This window comes from Perna viridis, chromosome 9, assembly GCF_037379345.1.
Source record: "Perna viridis isolate PV_CMFRI_1.1 ecotype Kerala chromosome 9, ASM3737934v1, whole genome shotgun sequence".
NCBI classification, from domain to species: Eukaryota; Metazoa; Mollusca; class Bivalvia; order Mytilida; family Mytilidae; genus Perna; species Perna viridis.
In genome coordinates this window covers 43162485-43184943 of record NC_142453.1, presented here as the reverse complement: position 1 = coordinate 43184943, position 22459 = coordinate 43162485, and the positions used below count along the sequence as shown (strand labels likewise).

General features: G+C 33.1%; 2 protein-coding genes and 1 long non-coding RNA gene across 12 annotated transcripts in view; 2 read left to right on the top strand and 1 right to left on the bottom strand.

Moving 5' to 3' along the window:
* The first annotated feature begins 1014 nt into the window (after window positions 1–1014).
* Window positions 1015–9758, top strand: LOC148608623 (glutamine synthetase-like). Its single transcript, XM_088545764.1, has 7 exons — window positions 1015–1788; window positions 3065–3214; window positions 3706–3870; window positions 4360–4542; window positions 5945–6081; window positions 7854–8053; window positions 9252–9758. The coding sequence occupies exons 2-7, from the start codon at window positions 3067–3069 to the stop codon at window positions 9610–9612; spliced, it is 1194 nt and encodes a 397-aa protein (XP_088401890.1). The 5' UTR covers window positions 1015–1788; window positions 3065–3066; the 3' UTR covers window positions 9613–9758.
* Window positions 9759–15405: 5647 nt separating this feature from the next.
* LOC148608622 (uncharacterized) lies at window positions 15406–17890 on the bottom strand. The gene is made up of 3 exons (XR_015915445.1): window positions 17287–17890; window positions 15934–16039; window positions 15406–15546 (listed from the first exon to the last, which is right to left on the bottom strand). It is a non-coding gene; the product is annotated as an uncharacterized LOC148608622 (long non-coding RNA).
* A 584-nt stretch (window positions 17891–18474) lies between these two features.
* Window positions 18475–22459, top strand: part of LOC148608621 (uncharacterized) — a 64231-nt gene continuing 60246 nt past the window's right edge. For 8 of the 10 annotated variants that reach the window (XM_088543668.1, XM_088543667.1, XM_088543669.1 and 5 more), the window contains exon 1: window positions 18481–18591. The gene's annotated coding sequence lies outside the window, so the exon portion shown is untranslated. Of the gene's footprint in view, window positions 18592–22459 lie in introns of all 10 variants that reach the window. The other 2 variants (XM_088543662.1, XM_088543661.1) reach the window with 2 other exon arrangements.

Here is a 22459-nt window from a genome sequence, read left to right as displayed (position 1 = left end):
TTAGGGGATTTTATGCATTGCATCTACCCTCAAAGAACTTTAGATGAAGGATACTACAGACACTGTGAAGTCAGCCTCGTATTTTGACCTGCACTTAGAGATCAATGGAAAACGAAAGCTACTGAATAACCTAAACAACAAATGCGGTGACTTTTCATTCCCTATCGTCAACTTCCCTTTCATCTGTGGCAAATCATTTCAGCATCTGCGTATTACAGTTTTCATACCACAAGCCATACGTCATGCCAGAGCTTGTCGTAACTAAGCAGACTTTTTGTACCGCGCTAGACTTCTTTCAGTTGGGCTTCTGGAACAGGGTTATATTGCTACAAGATTGAAGATTAATTTGAATGATTTTACTGACCTGGAGGTCGATATACTGGATTTCGACTTGAAAATTAAGTATTTGCAAAAAGCCAACTACATGTAGCATTTTATAGTTCAATTACACAAAAAAGTCGGAAAGTTTTCTTTTTATGAATTTATCTAGATGTTCCATTAACCGACAACGAACCTGGATATCACACTAACTGTCGCACTGCTACTATGCCACGTGTATGTTGATGATTTTATAAAGTAAAATAGAGTGTCATTCATCATAGGAATATTGACTTCAGTGTTAACAATTTTCAACAAATTTATTTGAAGTCGATACCCATTCAAGTTCCTTATATCTTGCCCCTATAATTACAATGCTTTATATGAGTAACCGATAAGAGTTCGATAAACAAAAACGTAGCTAATCAATATAAATTACCATTGAACGTATGAGCGACCAGTGAACGATCACTTAGATAAGTAATTCCATTAAAGGATAAGAAAGTGATTGTAACATATATATCGGCTGTGGTGTAAACCATTCATACATATACATCCATGTGTTTGCAACCTGAACTCCTATTACTATTTACCCGGATCTTAAGTTTTAGATAGATGTAGACCATTCAAAAACTTTAAGGAGAAGACAAGTGGCACGGAGGGGGGGGGGGTGACTTCGAACATTAATGAAATTTGTCTTCTAAATCTTACACTGCAATTAATCTAATAATTAAGTAAAGGGACTGATAGGCATATATGTAAACGTCTACCCGAAAAATAAATCATAGGAATTTGATCAAGTAAAATGGGACAAACTAAATCAATTTCAGTAACATCGAAAACAACGTGAAAACAGACTGGTATTTTCGGTAATGATATAGCAACATTGTCTGAACATATTAAAAATGAAAACGGTTTATACTACTGCAAAATTAAGGTAAGGCTACCAAAATATTAATATATATTTTAGGAATCTTGCCTGGCACCCTTCCTTTTCAGTGTGTCTGGATCCGGCCCTAACTGTCTTACGTTAGAACACAAACACTAAAGTCCCCCTAGGCGCATCCCGCTGACTTACTAAAACAATCTTTTTTTTGTTTTGCTATGTAAAGCCTATAAATTCAAATGCTTCGTATCACCATCAACAGCTCTTGACGTCTTTATTCTCGTTTTACCAGCAAAATGATTCACAGAGAAGATTATCGACATCGAAGTTCGTATTTATTGGATTTTTTGTTGATTAACTACTCCCAATTTATTTGCTTGTTATATACGTACTTAAAGTTATTGCCGAGCAAAGTCCATTATCGTTAGTCAATTGTCCATCAAAGTGTGCTTACACATTTTATGCAAATGTCATGAGAAAATATTTATTTAAATGACCTTATTGTAAATTAGTGTGTTCTGTTCAGTGATGAACTCTCTCTCACACAGTTAGATGACGATAACGGCCTGAACAGATTTTGAAAGGTAAGCAAAACGTTTTTTCTCTTTTTCCAGAAGCATTTAAAGGTTCAAATATGTGTCACAGAATTTTATTTTCCGAAAATTTGGAGAAACATGTAGGTTAAGTGAAAATACTATTAAAAAGCATCGATCAAAATAAAGTTAGCAAAGCTAGGTCATTTATTTAAATCTGTTTGACACTATAGTAGTTCATGGTCATTAAAGTAACATACTAATCGGTGTCTTCTGTTTATTCAACGTACATATTCTGTAGCTTGGAGTATTTATAAATCGGTATTTGTGAAATATAATTTTTATTTCCTGATCGACCCAAATAATTAATAATGACCCAGTTTTAGACTAAGGGTTCAAGTGAAGTAACCAGCCGCAAGCTTTTTTTATTAGAATATACACAAAAACCAAAAAATAAAAATGTCTGAAATAGTACGTTTTGAAATTTGATATATTAAACACAACAAATTTAGACACAATAATTTATTGAAATACAAATAATTTTTAAATATAAAACTTGGGGTGCGGAAAGGTCACACATGTAATAATACTTCAAACATAAAACACCAGATGTCGCTGCGAACTGCATCTCAGTATGCAATGCACATTAACTATAACAATACAATATAGATATAGGATGTCATCAACTGACTTACATGTAACTAGGAATGTGAGGTAACTACAATGTAGTGTTGACGATGTTTGTGGACATGCCATTTTTAATAAGGAAACAATTTAAGCATTTAAACCGGTTTTTTTAATCTCGTCCGAAAACCTTATAGACCACTAGATAATCTTGGCGTTTTCCAAACTATATACATATATTTACATGTAGGACGGACACATTGAACGATCAAAAACTGACAATGGAAGTGTAATAATAAAAAAGACAACATACCACACATATATAAACATAATGCAACGTGTGTTTATATTATCTAAAAAAAAAAACACAATCCATTCCACTTACAATTCACCATTCTTGTCTATTCAGAAAGTATTGTTGTTGTTAAACTGTGTGTGTTTTCAGTTCTGTGCGGAAAAATAGGACATCAACAACCCAAAAATATAGGGATGGAAAGGGGACTTCTAACACGACATTTGATAAGGCCTTTGATTCGCTCTTGTATTGAATTGGAAATGTCGTTTAATTAAAATCAGTATCTGTTTAGATTTATAATTAAATAAAATTAAAAAAAATAGGGTTTTATAAATGTAATATCTTACTATATATATATATATATATATATATATATATATATATATATATATATATTTCGAATTGTAGCTATGGCAACAAACAAGCATAACGTACTTATCCCTGATATAGACTACAAGGGTAATAAAGTAGTCCTAGAATACGTCTTTGTTAACCACACTGGTTACGAACTGTGTTCCAAATCACGGGTTGTAGACAAAGAGCCAAGGACGGTGGAAGGTAATTACATGTAATTTGTACAAGGATTTCTCTTTATCTGTTTTCATGTTATATGCAACTTCTTAACTATTAATGGAACGTGTACAAAGATTCTTAAGAATCAAATTTCATGAGGAATTTTATGTCATCCTTTCAGACATGTACATTAAAATTTTAAAACGGAACATATTTATTTTCTCCGATAAGAGATTGTGTAAAAAACCTTCATTCTTAATCTGAAATCAATATGATGCTTTCATGCTACAGAATGTTAAGTTCATTGTTGTCGTTTCAGTAAATGGTTTACATGTACAGCATCATCTTTGTCATTTATCAATTTTATGACCATATATTCTTTGATCTCTAAGTAAACTTCGCCACTAGTATTTGAATTCTGTTTCATGGTTGTAACATTATGATAAGCTCTTTCAATATTGAGTAAATAATTTTAAAACTTGCCATTATTTTTTTTGGAGTTTACATTGATTTATATGGAGTCTTTATAATTGTAGATTGTCCAATATGGGACAGCTACATGTGGAACGATATACAAGGAGAGCTGAAAGATTTAAAGGACATGATACTAAAACCTATAGCCATGTTTGAAGATCCATTTCTGAAGAGTCCTCATAAGCTTGTTTTGTGCGAATTCTGGCTATCCATGAATAAGCCATCAGGTAATTCAAGAAGTTTTAGTCAGACAAGTCGACCCTTAATCTGAATTTTGATTATTTGTCCTTTTTATAAAGTTTAAAAGTAATGAAACAATAAAGAACAGAGGCAAGCTTCACTCATTGAAGAAAAACTATCTTACTTTTTGTTCAAAAGCCAAACAAAGCGATATCGTAGGGTATTTACAGACAGGATTATTCCCTTGTTTGTCTGTCAAAAGATAAATCGCTCACGAAGTATACCATCGCCTCACCTCAGTAACCGTATGGTTCAAATATAAATAGGCCGTCAGACGGGATGTTGATATTGTTTCAATCTAAAATAAAATCTTATGATATGGCATATTTAAAACTTCTTTCAAAATATAAGTATTTGCGGAGAAAACTGCGGCAAGAATTCTAGTGGCCTCGATATGTATGATCATATTGACCTGTCTTACAACATAATAATCGTGTTTAGGTTTGTTGCATAATTATCTCTGTTTTTTTTGTCAGCTATCAACACTCGTTACTCCTGCAAGAAGACAATGGAACGTTTAGATTACGACCCAGCCACGAATTACCGACCGAGGAAACGTCATGATCCATGGTTTGGAATTGAACAAGAATACTTTGTTGTAAATGAAGATGGCTCCCCGATCAGTTACGAAAAAGACAAGTATAACTACGATTCACTAAGTAATTATTTGTTTTTATGTTTCGGTAAAAAATCTTCTTGTTTCCCTAGGATTCATTAAAGGTAAACATTTGGTATGAACAAATTATCGCAGATGACTTACAAACTATATTTCATAAACAGGTATGATTCTTTTTTTCAATAGTTCCTTTTGATTTTGTAACAAACTTTCTGATAGGTTGTTCTCTTTGAGGAAAAAAAAAGGTTATTTTGTATAACCTCGCTGGGTACTATCGCTTAATTAATGCCGATTGGTCCACACTTCACGGTTTAAATTATCCTGAACGAAAAAATGTTTAGATTATGAATCAATTCTTAATGTTTGGTCTGTAACACATTTGAAATTAAACTGTACGGAATATTACTAATTTTTAACAGGTTGTACGCTAACCTGGTTGAAGCCATTTCACAATTTTTAAAACCACGAAACGTGGTATAAGTGTAAACTAAAACAAACCAGGTTATTTCGTTAATTATAACCTGTTCAGGTATAATAAACATTCGTAGACTACATATGGTCACCTGAATTATTTCTTTTATTAATCATGTTCAACTTCGCTTTTTCGTTAGACTAGGGTTGGTCAACAGAATACGTTATTCTGCAGAATCTTTTTTTTCTACCAGTCAATATGTAATATTGATCATTCGGGACGTCTACCAGCATACAATAACTTTTACCCTGAGCACTGTCGAAAAAAGAGATGAATATAGATTGACAAATACATGTATGTGGAAAAAAGAAGTTATTTTATTTTTCTTGCAACCCCCCCACCCCCCCCCCCCCAAAAAAAAAAAAAAAGGAAAAAGAAAATAAAAAAAATAAAATAAAATAAAAGAAAGAAAAAAGAAAGACAAAAATACTGTAGTAATCGAACTGTGTATGTTTTGTACTTCCATTTGATTAAATTGAAAAGTTGTTTAACCCATTTATATGAATAGTTTTATTCTTGAAATAAACAAACCAGTTACTTACTCATTATTCATTACCGTAAAATGCTTACTGTCCTCGGATAAATACTATTGATCTTAACGGCAAGAATGGTTTTGGCATTATAGGCATATCTATCTCAAAGGGACAATAATCACTTCCCTATTATTAGTAAGTATTTTTAAGTATATCAGATTATCTTCCAAAAGACTAAAACAATGCTCCACCGTGATGACTCGGCGTTTTCAAAACCATTTAAATGTATTAACATGTGGGACACGTTGATCGATCAAAAACAGACGGAACGGAAGTATGATCAATTGAAAAAGACAACATATACCATGCATATATAAATATAATGCAACCTACTTTATATTATCAGAAGACCACATACCATTCCATTCATCAGTGAAACATTACAATTCACCATTCTTATTTATCTATTCAGAAAGTATTGTTGTTATATGTGTTTTCAGTTCTGTGCGGAAAAATAGGACATCGACATGCAAAAAATATAGGGATTGAAAGGGAACTGTCTACACGACATTTGATGGCATGTTTGTATGCAGGAGTGAAAATAGGAGGAAACATTCGCGAAAATGATCCTTCGCAGGTAATGCAAAAATATAGAAGTGAATAAAGCTCACAGTGTTAAATTATCAGTGACATGTACTACTATATCGTTTCCAGTCGGTTCAAGGGATATGTAAACAAATATGCACCAGTCCACAATTGTGTGATTGTTTATCGAACTCTATCGCTTTCTAAGTATTTTTCATGGTTTTAACATAAAATATTAAAAGAAAAAAAATTCAAATTCTTAATGGGAGCCAGTCCATATGGGTCCCCTTTGGGTCTGCTTATGGTTTTTCTTCTAAATTGCGAAGGTCCTTAGCAGAAGATATGTGATTTTAAGTGGTAAAAAAGAGATCTTTTAATTAGAAGTAAAAGGCAAGAAGATGTTTGTTCGTGTTGACAGAAGTGTGGAAAGGGGAGAGTTTATTGTTTCGATATACTGAAAATATTGTCTAATGTAAGCTTTGTCATTGTACTTATTCTCATAGAAGACAATTTTTAAACTGTTCTGTTTATTACAAATTCTCTCAAAATAATAATAAAAAATACCGCAGTGTCTAAAGATGAACCAAGGAGACCTATGTTACTACATATAGCTGGACACGAAGAACAAAACATTTTTGAAACATTCTCAGATCTACCGATCCGGGAACTAACTATGACCAAGCTTTCAGAACACACGTAATTTGCTTTTTTTAGAAAGGTAAATCGAAAATACAGAAGTGCCAATAAAAACTGTGGATATCGAAGAGGCTAAGTCAATGGGCAAATAGAGGCTCCGAGGAGCCTGAATCGCTCACCTAGTTAAATGTTTGCCTTTCAAGGACAGTAACTCTAACAAGTTGTCCGATAACTTTGACTCAAGGAAGAATTTGTAAGGCTTATCATAAGGACAATTTCATATGTTGAAAGTTTCATTTTATCTATTAAAGTTTTCAAGATATTGGATAAAAACTCCTAAAAACATAATTGTTTTGCCTTAAAAGGGCAATAACTCTAACTAGGAGTTGTGCGACAACTTTGATCCCCCGCAAAATATTGTAGGCCTTATCATTAGGATCATTTCAGCAACTGAAAGTTTCATTCTGTTTATCATAGTTTTCAAGATATTGGCTGAAAACTGTAAAAAAAAAACCGTCATTTTTCACCTTTCAAGAGCAATAGCGCTTACAAGGAGTCCTCTGATAACTTTGATCCCTTGCAGACTTGTAGATATATGCAAAAAACTTCTGACTGACCGCTTTGTTCTATTTTTAGTAACAACAGCCATTTTTTCCACGGATCAAAAATCCCTACATCATTTCTATGAAAAATGCCCTAAGGAACTTTCATACCGAATTGGGTTCCAATTGGTCTGGTAGTAGTGTCGGAGGTTTGGAGATATATGCGTAAAACTACTGCCTGACCCGTATGTTCTATTTTTAGTGAAGGCGGCTAACATCAGTTCTATGCGGATACTCCATAGAGCATTCATACCAAGTTTGGTTCCAATTGGTCGAGAGAAGAGTTTTGAAAAAAAAACGTTGACGGACGACGACGAAGACGACGACGACGGACGCCAAGTGATGGCAATAGCTTACCCGGCCTTTGGCCAGGTGAGCTTAAAACGCGTTCGAGTTCTACAATATAGGGCCATTTTTGAATTATATGGATGCTGGTGAATATATGATGAAATGTATGATGCTTTTTGGCATAAGATCATTTACAAATAAAAACTAATATATTTTTTTCACTTTTTTACTTGTTTTAGAGACAAACTGGCATATAAGAAGATATAGTACCCATATTTAAGTTGCTTTATAATTACAGTGGGAGTATCAGATAGGTCCATGTGAGGGTGAAACCATTGGAGACCATCTGAACATGTCTCGGTATATACTACACCGTCTGGCAGAGGTATTTGGTCTACGTATTACTCTTCATCCAATCCCTGTTCATGGTACACCTTTTACATCAAGTGGCCATCTCAACTTCAGTACCCAACAGATGAGGGACAAGGGTGGTATCAAGTAAGGCGTGTCTGAAATAATTGTCAGTTGTGATTTACGCTATAGCATTTATCCCAACTCCCAATAGACCCTTTTGTGCTTACGTTGGGGTAGTCGACGAGCATGCTCAATATACACTTCCGCGAGAAAAATTCTTTTGTTCTACCCATGCTCTACCTAGCGGAAGTGTATATTGAGCATGCTCACCAACTTATCATAAGACGGTCCATTAAATATTTTCCTATGATAGATCGCGTGCAATATATAACTCAGTTTACAGCTGTATGGATATTTAAAAAAGATCACGATTTCAAGCGATCATAACGTACAGTATTATAACAAATAAATACAATTCAGAAGTAGCTTCTTTTAACCACTATAATAATATTTCTTGAATCGATGTTGATGTCCAGACGATATTGAGTTCAGTGTGCAAAACTGCTAAGGTAAATAGCAAAAGTAAAACATGAAGTTCTTCATATTGGCGCAAAGGTTCGGCGATTTTGTAACAAGTATTTCTAAATCATCGTTTAAGGTAGATCATGGCTAATATGTCTAGAAGATGAATTCCCTTTTTTTTGGAAGATGACCTTGAATGAACAAACTGCAGAATTTTAATGTAAATAACATAGGTCACCGAACTTGATTTGGAGATAATTTAGGCTTAAAAAGGCAATTTTTATATGGCTTCTGTCGGGAATTTCACTATTTCGCAAATATAGAAAAAGCGGCAAATAGAATGTCCCTTTAATTTACATAAAGGACAGTTAACTGATATTCTTTTATATTTCAAAAGTAAAAGTTGGAGTCACCGAAATCTTTTCCATGTAGTATAGAAAAAAAAAATTAAATTCCCATTACATTTCTTTAGAACATTTCCCGCCAATTATCTCCCCTTAAGAGAGGCTTTATACAGTTAATGTCTGTAATTTTACTATACAATTTTCTAGGTCAAACATTCTTTAAAAATAATTTAAACATAATGTTTGTAAACCATTTTTAACATTATTAGTTCGTTGAAAATATATATGTCTCTATGATTTTGTAAGCTAACAGAAAAGAATGTTTAGTGTAATAGGTATGATCTACCTTAAGATATAAAAGAGTCACATTATATATTTTCCGTCCGTGAGAGACCCGACAGGGTAGTCAAGGACGTTAAAAACCCCCTTAGTTAGACGCTTATATAGACAAGTGAAATGTGTTTTGCTTTTAACAGATTCATTCACCATGCTATTAATCTACTATCAAAATCCGACGAAGATGCTCTTCTGCGCATGTATGACCCCACTTTAACAGAAGAAAACAAAGAGAGGTTAGGAGACACAACTAGTTTATGGCACCCACAATTACACAACTTCCTGTGTGACGCATCTAACAAAGCAATGAGCTCCGTTAGGATCCCACCGCTGGTGACGGTTAACGGGTGTGGATATTTAGAAGACCGACGACCATCTTCAACTATAGACCCATATGCAGCTGCCGAGGGTATTGTCAGGGCTTCGGTCTTCGGTGATTTTCTCTTACCCGGAAATGAAGCATTAAAAGATTTAGCTATCTGGGACACGGACCCTGAGTAGACTACAACAGCCTCTTGGTGGCATGGCGTCATACATGTACATGATATAAGTAATGAACAATTTATCATTATTGAATACTCGCTGGTGTTAGTACTGTATAAATATAGCTATTGAATATAATATTTTATTAAACAAAGAATTATGTATTATTGAGTTATCGTCAAACACGAATTTGAAATAGACATAAACTGAACCCAGAATGGTAACAATGCATTCATTGTCACATGAGTGTATCATAATTACATGTATACATAATTAAACTGTTTAAGTAAGGCACAGACCATTTTCTTCTAAAAAGGGGAGGGGGACTGTTATTTTATGTTCAGATGGCACAAAAAAAATTATTTTCTTTTCAGTAGCAGTCGGAGTTAAATAAAAAATAGATTGAACATCCACATTGTCAGGTACGGAGCCATGTAAGTGCCATGGAAAAAAATAATAATAACCAAGTTGTTCGCACGAAATATAAAATTGTGCACGAAATACGAAGTCTTGCGCACGAAATACTATATCTTTAGCACAACATACCATATTAAAAATGCTAAGGCGTGCACACGAAATTTTAAAAGGTGTGCTCCAAATATTTAAATGTGCGCACGAAATAATAAATCGCGCGCGAAATACTAAGTCGTACGCACCAAATACTAAATCGTGTACACTAAATACTAAGTTGTGCGCAGGAAATAATAAATCATGCGCACGAAATACTAAATCATGCACACGAAATACTAAATCATGCGCTCGAATTACATAATTGTATGCACAAAATAATAAATCGTGAGCACGAAGTACTAAGCCATGCGCATGAAATGCTAAATGCTAAATCGTGCACACAAAAGCTAAGTCGTGCCCACGAAATACTTAATCGTGCGCATTAAGTAATAAATCATGCGCACGAAATATTAATGCGCATGCGACTTACAGTCAAATGACAGTTGACACGAATGAGTTCAAGCATGTCGATGACATGTCGATTTTATAGTGTTTCGTGTGAACGATTTTGTATTACGTGCGCATGACTAAATATTTCGCGCGCACGGCTTAATTTTTCGTGTGCAAGGCTTAGTATTTCGTGCGCATGAATTATTATTTCCTGTGCACAACTAATTAGTATTTCGTGTACACGATTTAGTATTTTGTGTGCATGACTTAGTATTTCGCGTGCACGATTTTGTATTTTTTTCGCACAAGTTATTATTTCGTGCGCACATTTTAATATTTCGTGCGCATGTTTTAATAGTTCGAACGCACGACTTAGTTAATTAATCCTTCGACACGATAGTTTCCGTGGCCTGATGATATAACCTTCTCTCGTGTAAGTAATATTTTGATAATGACAATTATAAAAGATAAACCTTTACTCGAATTTTATCCGGTTCATAAATCGTGTCGACCAATTATTTCATGTCTGCGCAAGCATGTCATCAAATACGTGCATTTAATCTAACTATTGGATATGTGGACTATTCCATATCAATTTTATATGAAGGTAAGCATGTGGACTATTCCATATCAATTTTATATGAAGGTAAGCATTCTGTTAATTTGATTGTTCAGTGATGTAGTTAATTTTCATCACACGTTGGCTACGTAGAATTGAAGATTGATATTCAAGTTAGTTTTTTTGATCAATTACTGCAGATTCATAATTATTTTGATATGGTAATTATTTGGATACGCATATAATAGGACCTATCGAATCTTGCAGATAACGTGGTCGCTAAAAATATGTGTTTGCGCCTCTCGCGTAAAAAATGACTGATTCGGGAAGGAGTCATCATGTTTTCGACATTTTGTTTGAAATATGCTGATAATAATGTGGTCTTAGTGAACTAAAACGTCAACACTGAAGGTAAGTAAAAAAATAAACCTCTTTTTGTTTTGGAATGGATGGTATAACTACAAATGAATTGCAAATTACACCTGATGATTTGTTATTGAGTTTTTCATGGCACAAGTTAACTTGTTTTAGACCTGTGAGGCATGTATCAGTTCGTTTTAGTCAGATTAGCTGAAAAATGTGGAAAGGATGGAATACGAGCAAACACTCGACTGCTGACAGTACAAAGAATCTTCCATGGTGAATTTCCGATTTTCAGTGCGAAGCACGATAAAAATAATGCCATTTCTATGTAATATTGTACACCTAGAATAAAGTAAGTGTCGGTTTTTGTAATCATTTGTAATGGGGTTACTTATAAAATAGTGTCAAACAAGTAAAATATACTGACAAAAATAAACCTTAAATAACACAGGGGATCAACTCCGGTTTAAGCTGAAAAATTGAAATCCCAGCCCATTCTGTTCGTAAATTTCGTCCCATACTTAAACTCAATAGCATAGGCGGACATAATGTTTAATGAGTGTAGACTGCAATCTTTTCAACAAAAGCAAAAAAACAAAACAAAACAAAACAAAACAAAACAAAACAAAAACAAAAAAAAAAAAAAAAAAAAAAAAAAACGAAAAAAAAAAAAACGATTTAAAATCATGGCGTTTATTTATTTATTAACAGTATAAAGTATCATAATAATACCCAAATTGGAAATTCTGCCAACTATTCATCGTATCAGGGGATATCAGGGAAAGGGGAAGGAAACAGAGAAATATGCCGCAAGAAAATGGCGATTATTTCCTCTCGGAAAAGCTTGGGTTCTTTAAAAATGCCCGATAAATATATAAAGTAACGCTGTGTTCTCGCTAACGAGATGTTCATTTCATTGGCTGTACACTTAGCCGAAACATAACGAATATTGTAATTAGCCACGTGCATAACAGCTTTGTTTTTTTTAGGTTAATCCTCTAGATTCGGCATCCTTTATATAATAATTTACAAATAATATTCAAACCGTAGACATTTATTTGAAAATTTAAACAAAGCAAGTACATATATCCAGGGGGTCATTTTTTTCTGTAAGTGGAAAAGGGGGGTTCAGTTTTTTTTATAACTTCAAAGAGGGGGGTCATTTTTTTGCACATGGATTTCAAGAGGGATCCAAATTTTTAGTTACGCAGAGCATTACACCAGTCAAATTAAAACATATTTTACCACCTTTAAACATTATATTTCATTGTCACATGCACGATCTCTGGTAAAATCAAGTTCACACACCAACATCACCATCAGAACCTAAATCATTTACAGTTATTAAATCAAATTGGTCTGACTTATCTGCTGACGATTCAATTTCCTTACCAATATCTTGAATCTCAAGAGCTGTGTCTGATTCTGCTTGATTTTGATCAGACTTTTCCAAAGTATCAAGTTTTGGAATTGAAGACTTGAATTTTTTATTGTAAGAATTCTTTAACATCTCAACTGCTTTTGCTTCAAAGAGTAATCAAAGAAACTACGGTTATAACGGTAATAAGAAGAATGTTATCCAGGGACAAAGACCAAACATGGAAAACAGACGTACAAAGAACATGAAATTTTGTTAAAAGCAAATATACAAATTAACAAAAGCAAACGAGCAACTATGACTCCACTAAAAACTTGGAGCATGGACCAGGTGCGCCAGTAGGGTAAGCGTCCTCTGCTTTTCTAGAAACACCCGTCGAGTTGCTCATAAAAAGTCAAGTCCGGGGTAGACGAAAGAGGAAAGGAAAACCATGACACATTGAACAAATCAGTTTTCATGGCGCAGATGGATGCACCGTAGCGATCCACGATTTCATGATGACGACCATAACATAAAACTTCTATAAGGATGACTACAATCTTGTAGCAACACAACCCTGTTCCAAAAGTTTATTTGTTAGAATTCTAGCGCGATACAAAAACTCTGCGTAGTTTCTGGCTCTGGCATAATGTAGGAGTTATATGAAAACTCCATACGCATGTTTAATAGAGGGGGTATCACATTTAAAAAAAAATGTTTTTAAGGGGGATAAGAAAATATCATGGGGGGGGGTCAAGAAAATTTTATATGATTTCAAAATGACCAGTCCCCCCTCCCAGGTAAATAATGATAAATTTCTATATCCATTTGAATCGTAAGGGGAAACAAGGGGGCTATATAGTCAAATTTTGTGTCCTGGATCTTTTTATGTAATATTCAAACCAGAACTTTTATTCGCCTATTGCATCTTTGTATTTATATAAAATCATATATCTTGTCCTACCTTTCTATTTCAAATGTGATCCTGGCCCGACCCCCACTCATAAAAATCAACATGGTTACTCGGAGGCGTATTCAGGTGGGGGAGTGGCGGGCGTGCGCCCCCTAAAATTTGCAAAGCATGGGTTGTCAGGGGTAGATTTAGGCGGTTTCAAGTTGAAACTTTAAATTTCAAGCCAATTTTACCACAAAAGATATCTACATTGCACCCACTCTAAAATATTTCAAAAATTTAACCTCAAAATTTGTGTCACCTCGCTTCGCTCGGCAGAATGTTTACTGTGCGCCCCTATCTAAAATCCTGGATCCGTCCTTGTTACTCCTACAACGTAAGAGGTTGGAATTCCGTTCCACTATACCCCAGGATGGCATCAAGTCAGAAAATAGCTTGCCAGACAACCTCTAGCATTGCTGGAGTGCAACATGGTTTGCTAACTAAGCATTGTATTGCTTATTTATATATTTCTTTTTTGCTTTTATGGAGAATATTAAAATAGTTTCAAAACAGGCAACTTGTTTCATGCTAAACGGTTAAAGCAAAATATGATGAAGGCTATTTACAGGTTAGTGAACAGGGACGGCTCCAGACACTTTGAAAAGGAGAGGTGCAAGCCAATGTGATGGTGATGTCAAGACATTATTTTCCATGTTTTGTCAATTTTACACATGAAAATGACTAATTTTCTGGTAAAAAGGAGGGGTGCCAACCCCCTCTGATCAATAAACAGGTATTACCAGCACAGTTGACTAATAATCATTCAATAAAATGTCCTATTAAACAGGTGCATCATGAGCTTATGGTATGATTATCCTCACCTCAACATCTCTCTTAACTTGTGAACAAAAAAAATCACAATTTAACAGTCTTGTAGAGTTTATACAAGGAAATCATGAATTCAGACCAATTCAATGTAAATTATAGGTACAAGTACATGGCATGATTATGATTAGCTCAAAATTCAACAATAAATCCTTCTTTTCAAAATTTTTAATGTCTGTGAATGTTTATATTTTATTCTGTTTACCCATGGAACTTGTTTTTTTTTTCATTGATTGGTTGTGGTTTCAATGCATATTGCAATTATTTCTTGCATTTCAGGACAAGAATGTTTTACTGTATGAAATGATCCTGCTTTATACTACTCTACTATTATGACATTTTGAGGCGGTTTCATAGTGCTACCTCACAGAATCAACAGTTTCTTAGCCAAATAGTTGTTACACAAAATTACTTGTTTGAGAAGCAATGAAAGATTTAGCACTCACTAGTCATAAGTAGAAAACTTAAATGCATGTACCATTCATGTTTGCCAATCAGATAGTCATTCAAAAAACCAAGCAAGTAATGATTAAGCTTCTAGAAGTGAAATCACCACATGGTTATCAATAATGGGCAAACCACATACCATTAAGCAATCTATAAAAAGGCCCAAAAACAAATAAAGTAAAACTATTTACAAAAGACCATAATCAACCTAATCTAGAGAAAACAATGAAGTAATTTTTTAGCTCAGTTGATAGACTGACAGCTTGTATTGCAAGGGATTCTAGGTTGTATTCCAGAATGGTACTGTCAAGAAGTGTACATGGCTGTAATTGTATACATGTATGAAAGTGACTTTTACTTTTGAAACACAACACATTTAAACCTTGTACATTTGCATAAGAAATATGATTTTGAAAATCTTTATTTTCAAACTTCAGCTTCATATCAGCTTTCATTACAGTGCAAGCAGAGATTTGAACAGCATTGAAGATCATCTAAATTATACATGTATGAATTCTTTTCAGTCATATATATGCCATGAATGACCTGGAAGTATGAAAATCAATAATAAATATACATAATACTCATATTCAAAGTTATTGTGATTCATGATTCCTGTATTGAAGTAGACCTCTATTTAAGTAAACCCTACATTATATGGCTCATTGGATGTTTTTGTTCTTCAAACAAAACATCCCATTATGTTAAAATATTACGTCTATGTTACAACCTTCATTTAAGTGTAATGGGAACTGTGAAAGTGAGGGTCCAAGCTATTAATTTCCTCATTTTTGCAAAAAGAATTCCACATTACTTCCAACATTTCCCAATAAAAGAGGTGGTTCCTCCTTTTGGAACACCCTAAATCAAAATTAAAAAAAAAAAAAAAAAACAAGGCATAAAAATATTGTATACAGAACCTCAAATACCTACACAATCTATTATCATACTTCATTTGAACAGAGCTTCCTGTTATGTATGACTTGTCTGGTAACTTGTATCGTTGGTAGATGAACATAATGGCTGCATCTAAAATTTTCTGGAAAATATCAAAACATATTTCCTTTTAATATGGAAAGAGATACTGAAAATCAACATGGATAGACTTTTATCATATTGTCATGACTATGGTATAATTGTACATGTTCATGACAACATACTGTGCAAAAGAAATCTGATGAGTGATAAAACTAGTTTCTTATCCTTAGTTACAGATATACAATGTAAGTCAACAGCTTGTATTTATGGATCTATTAAAAAAGTAAAAATATATAACACGATGAACTTCTTAAAAAATTGGAAATTGTGTCTTATATAAGGTCATACAAATGTGTATGTTAATGTTTAGATTAATTTCCAAATCATATAATTCATGTAGTTTACCTCAAGTTATGTATGAAATGTTCTCATATGACTTGCATGTATAATACCAAGGAACATTAAATATTGTTTTTGATTGCTCTTGGTCAACTATTCAGCAATACTTGTTTCACTGGAGTTTCCTTGACCTTGTACATGAATTTATTTTTGTTCTCAAAAATGAAATATGGGGTACTGTATACACAAATAACAGATCTTGTAAGGTTTTGTTTGTGTTACCCTATAACCAAGTAACTGTACAACTCATCATGTTCAAAAAGTTTGTATCATAGACTGTTTCATTTAAATGAAAATCAACAGTCATTGACTCAACGACAACTCTTCATGTCTTTAAAAATGTTAGTATGGACTATGGAACATGTATACAATACACGTATAAGGCTTAAGAAAGTTTTTTGTGTACCATAAGGTCCATATCTCCTGTAATTTGAACTGCACTCATTTACTTAGACTACTGCACATGATTTAGACAAATTATAATTAACTAATACATGGTATATGGTAAACACTTAAGCTATTTATCATAATTTTTCATTATTGTAACTGTGCTCGAGCTAAATAAAATATTTGTATTTTCATCATGGCGGCACTGTAAACAATAATGAATGCATATCATTAATATTCGTTCGTTTTGCTAATCAATTTTTTGATATATAAAAATATAAAAACAAAAAAAATATAGCAAACAATTGAAATAAAAACAAACTGTCATGTTCGAAATGAAAAAATATATTCAAATAAAACATTAATTTAGCGACAAATATGCCGAAGTTCATAAGCAAGCTGCTGATAAAAAAACACAATGGAGAAAATTTTAAATAGTTTGGCGTTTTTTGTAGAAGGTTTGGAATTATCTCAAACTACAATTTTCAGGTTCATTTGTATTCACCTTAATGTGTCACTTACTCTTTGGTGGAATATATGTCCATATGTGAGTACACGAAACTCAAATTCAGACGCCCCCCCCCCAATGTGAAAGCATGATTTTTCACAAAATACCGTTCGGAAGTCTGATTTTAGTTCAAAAGTCATGTAAAAGTCCGAGAATTCCGAACTCTTGTTTCCATAGGCTGGTCGTATTGAGATACCCGGAACTCACAAATTAGATACAAATCGATCTTCAGTTTTGAATGTTTTCAACAGTAGGAATTCCGGAAAAAAAATAAAACGAAAACGACACTTACAAGCCCTTTTACTGTGTTTGACATCGGCGACGCTTGTGTAGCTTTCAATGGGTGATACATGTAATTTAGTAATTTTTTAAGTAACAGTCCATGTAAAATTAAGAAACTGCCTATAGTAGATGTGAATTAGGGTGTAGAAAAACCCACCAAAGAAATGATGTGTTCTTTTCAGTCTACATAGGCGATATATTTATATAACGACAATTTTTTTTTATTTTGATCTGCACTTTTGAGAAAACCGTACATTCATCTTCCACTAAAATCAAATAATTCGAACCAAATGGTAACTCTTGCAAATGCAAATTTGATTCACAATCTGTATAATTTTTATCTCAAAAGCAAAACAAACATTTGAAAAACCAAAAATAGTTTTCTTATCTGAACAATAAATAAATGTGAATTTGGTGGGTTTTTGACATACATGAATCACTCCTATCTGATTAAAAAAAGACTGCTACTTTTTAAAAAAAATGTTAATGTCCGTCTTACAATATTTTAACAAAACGCTAGTATTACTTTTTGCCAAATCATTTTTTGGCACCGTTTATCCTTTTCATGTAAAAACACGTATATTTATGTATATACTGGAGAGGACTTCATCTTGTGTCCAATCCGACTGCTTTAACAGCAATAAAATATGTTGGAACTTTGTATATTTACGTATATGTAACAGTCTGCAATGTTGTTTTATAAGAATATTAAAATGTATTGTGTAATAAAAAAAATATTTGACTTGTATGAATATGTATTATGTTATACTTTTTTTACTTCGACCAACGGAACTGGTGATTGTATTGCAATCTAGTCGTAATCTTCTATATTCTTTTTCATGCTTGATTAGTACGCACTTCTTTTCTCTTCATCTATTGGTTGGTAATCGTCGCGGTTTAATTCCTTTTTTATTTGAACTCTCTAACCTAAGTATCTGAACGGACATGTTGGTATTTATGTTCATCCGAATCTAGCAACCTATATTCTTATCAACTTAAGTTTTTCCATATCGGACTTCAACTTAAATATTATTAAGGTTAGTTTCTTTTGCATTCTTAGATTAATTGTGAATGTTAATGGTTTAGAAATTAAGTAGCTGTCTTTGTAAGAATCATGCAAAATCTGAAAAATGTGATACACCCCAAAAAAGGCTACATATTTTTATTTTTGTAATTAAGTTGTTTTATGGGTCTATACTATGAAATGTGTAATTATTCATTCAAATCTGCCTTTGGAGATAATCGGCATTGAAAATGCAGTAGATTCTATTGTATTTGAGCGCCATTTACAGAGTTATCTCCCTTAATTTTAAAATTACAGTGCATTCTATATAATTTTTATCTCCTAAGAGCACGGGTTATATGAAAAACCACATGTTTATTTCTCTTTACTATTACATTTCAAACAAAATATCAAAAATAAAAATATGTAGGCTTTTTACCCATGAATCACATTTTGCATGATCCTTAGCTGGAGTGCTACTTAATATTTTTACTCTCAAATAATTTGGCCAAACATTTTTAGCAAAAAGTTACATTGTATGACTTATTTTACTTTCGGCAGTATGAAAGTCCGGTATGAATAATTGATTGATTGTGTAACTTTCATAAACATTTGCCTTAATGCATAAATCTGTAAGGATATTAAACTATGCATAAATAAAAGGGGTCAATGATTGATTCATTTGACAATTCGAATGGGCCGCTCGAAAGTAAAAGTATAAATCATTAAACCGATCACACACTATGGTCATTAAGTAATTGTTTTAAACTATAAATACAATAAGTGATTTTTGATACTTCAGGTAAAATACAGTAGTACTGGGGACTATTACTATTCCTGTGACCATTTACAAATGTGCCTCTTGCACGATATGTGAGATAATCTTTGTAACGGAGCTCAAGTTGTCTCCTTTTTCAACATCCGAATACACAATTGGAAATTATCATAGGAAACATCTCATAGGTTTTTTCACAAATGATAAATTTTTAAATTGTAACAAACCATTAAGCATCTTTTAAGACACGATTGTAAGATGGGGTTCGGGAGAGACCAAGGGCTAATTTCAACATTCATTTCCTTATTCGCCATTTTAGGTCGCACAGAGTTGGGAATGGTCGCCATCGACTCGGGAGGGGTCACTGATCTCATTTCAACATTCATTAATTTTCAACTTTCATTTCCTTATTCGCCATTTTAGTTCGCACAGAGTTGGGAATGGTCCCAATCGACTCGAGACGGGTCACTGATCTCATTTCAACATTCATTTCCTTATTCGCCATTTGAGGTTGCACAGAGTTGGGAATGGTCGCAATCGACTCGGGAGGGGTCACATTATCTCATTTCAACATTAATTTCCTTTTTCGTCATTCATTTCCTTTTTCTCCATTTTAGGTCGCACAGAGTTGGGAATGGTCGCAATCGACTTGGGAGGGGTCACTGATCTCATTTCAATTTTCATTTCCTTTTTCAACATTCATTTCCTTATTCGCCATTTAATGTGGCACATAGTTGGGAATTGCCGCAATCGACTCGGGAGGGGTCAGAGATCTTATTTCAACATTCATTTCCTTTTTCAATATTCATTTCTTTCTTTTTAAGCCATCATGTCCTTATTAGGCATTTTAGGTCATTTTCATTATTGTTATGTACATTTTGGGCTTCGCGAGTCAATCATGCACTACCCAACTCATCAACGCAATCATGATTGTTTTCGGGTCCATTCGTATGTCTCATTTACGAATCAATTAGGTACAATGGTGTCAGGTTACACACTTACAATTTAAAAAAAAAATGAAAATTGCATGCCTCTACTCCACACAAAATGCTTATAATGACACGTTTTAAACTTCATGGGTATTTATGTTTCAGTATAACATTTTCTTTGTTTTTAAAGTTTTAATGAAATTATGTTGCGATTTGAATTTTTTCCTATTTTCAATAATGGTAGGATGCTTTCCTTTCTACAATTAATAAATCGTCTCAAATTTGGAATCATTCGGTAGTAAATTTTGATTAACTTCAAGGTAAAACCAAGAGAAACTATTTTAAATATTGAGAGAGTAATGAAGGAAACCATGGTTCTAGCGAGAAAAAAAAAGCACAAAACATAGAAATATTACCCTTATCCCTATAAAAGAGGTCTCATTATCAATGTAAACTGTTGATTTACGGTATACCAACCCTGTCTAACTCAAATTTAGGTCATTTAGAAAACTATGTCTCTATCATATCTTTTTCGACACTTAGTTGTTTATGATGGAGTTATGATTGCTATATAATCGTAAAGTTGGGTATTAAGAATATCAAATTTTCTTGTGTTTTGCCTGTTGTAGACAAGTTTTCAAAATACTATATTTAAAACAAGCTATTGTATGATACAGTTGATTTATTAAATATTGTATCTATCAGACGACGTAAGGTAATAAATATTCCATGTCCATTTATAAGATAATTGCCTTCGCTACCTTCTCAAAAAATAAACATATATGTATAGAAAATGCAAATTGTAAAAAAATGGGAAATTATGAAATAAACCAATTAATTTTAAGATTAAAAAAATAAAGTGGTTTTTCAGGGCATTAGAGAAGATTGCAACAAAATAAAATTAAAAAAAAAAAGATTTTTAAAATTGATTTTTCGGGCATTTAAAAAGATTGTGAAAAAATAAAATAAAAAATTTTTTTTTTAAAAAAACTAACAATGACAACAGACTATAACGGACATAAAGTGAAGGCAATAACTCGCGCTGACCTTCGTCTCAGGTGAGCTTAAAATATACGATAAGAAAACAATCCTTTATCTTCTAACTAAATTCTGTTACTCAGAATGGTATTTTCAAACTCCAGACATTAATTTCTTTAAGTTTTAATTAATCTAAAGTAAATATCATCATAGCGGAACAAACGGTACACTTGACGGAGGGAACGAAACGTAAAGTTGACCTGTAACTTATCATGGTGAACGTGTAAACCAAAAGTTCACGCCAATATCTGCAAGTGTTAAAAAAGTCCAAAAAAAAAAACTGAAGATGGTCTGATGGACTGACGGACAGACGGACGGGTCAAAAACATTATACCCTTTAGAAAACACGTATTCCATAACAGAATGGTGTGTAAATGATTATTAGTCCTGCTACTGGAGTTAAGCACAAGTGATAATTGGCAAGTGACTCTCCATATTTATGACATATTATGAGGTGAAATATTTCATGAAATGAGTCATTAATTTAGGCACTGACGCTTTTTATACTATGGGGGGCCTGGGATTTTCAATTTTGATAAATATTTTTTTCAATAGCAAATGAATTATATTTTGTTTTCAGGAATATAGCAGATTTTTTTGCCAGTCATCTTGTGATAAGAATAAATGGAAAATATTATATAAATATCAAGGGAGTGCATATGAAAGTAAAGATTCATTTCAATGGGATATTTTTTTCTTGTTAAGACCAAAATAAAACTAATTAGATCAACATCCCCTCCTGCTCCTAAAAATGACATTTTCCAAAATGAAATGAGACGGGAATGTATGCACTTCTCTCTTGGAAATCTCTATTTTTTGTTTGAACTAAATTTAGTGGTTTGATCTTTCCAAGAACACCACGAATATTGGTACCCAGTGAATAATAATACTTTCACAGTAGGATATTCTTTTTCCATTTCAAGATGAACTTTTTTCAGCTGCCTTAATTAGTTGAACCACTTAACATGCGTGTATACATACTTGCCATGTCATAAGAACATAGGAACTTTGTTGTCATATAGAATCTGTAAAAGATCTGAGCTGTCTTGTACATAAGTTACTTGGTTTTTAAATATAGGAAGCAAGAATTAGTCAAGAAGTCAACGAAATTTTCACAATGGGAAATAATTGGACGGCTTGGTATTCTAATCTTTTCTCTG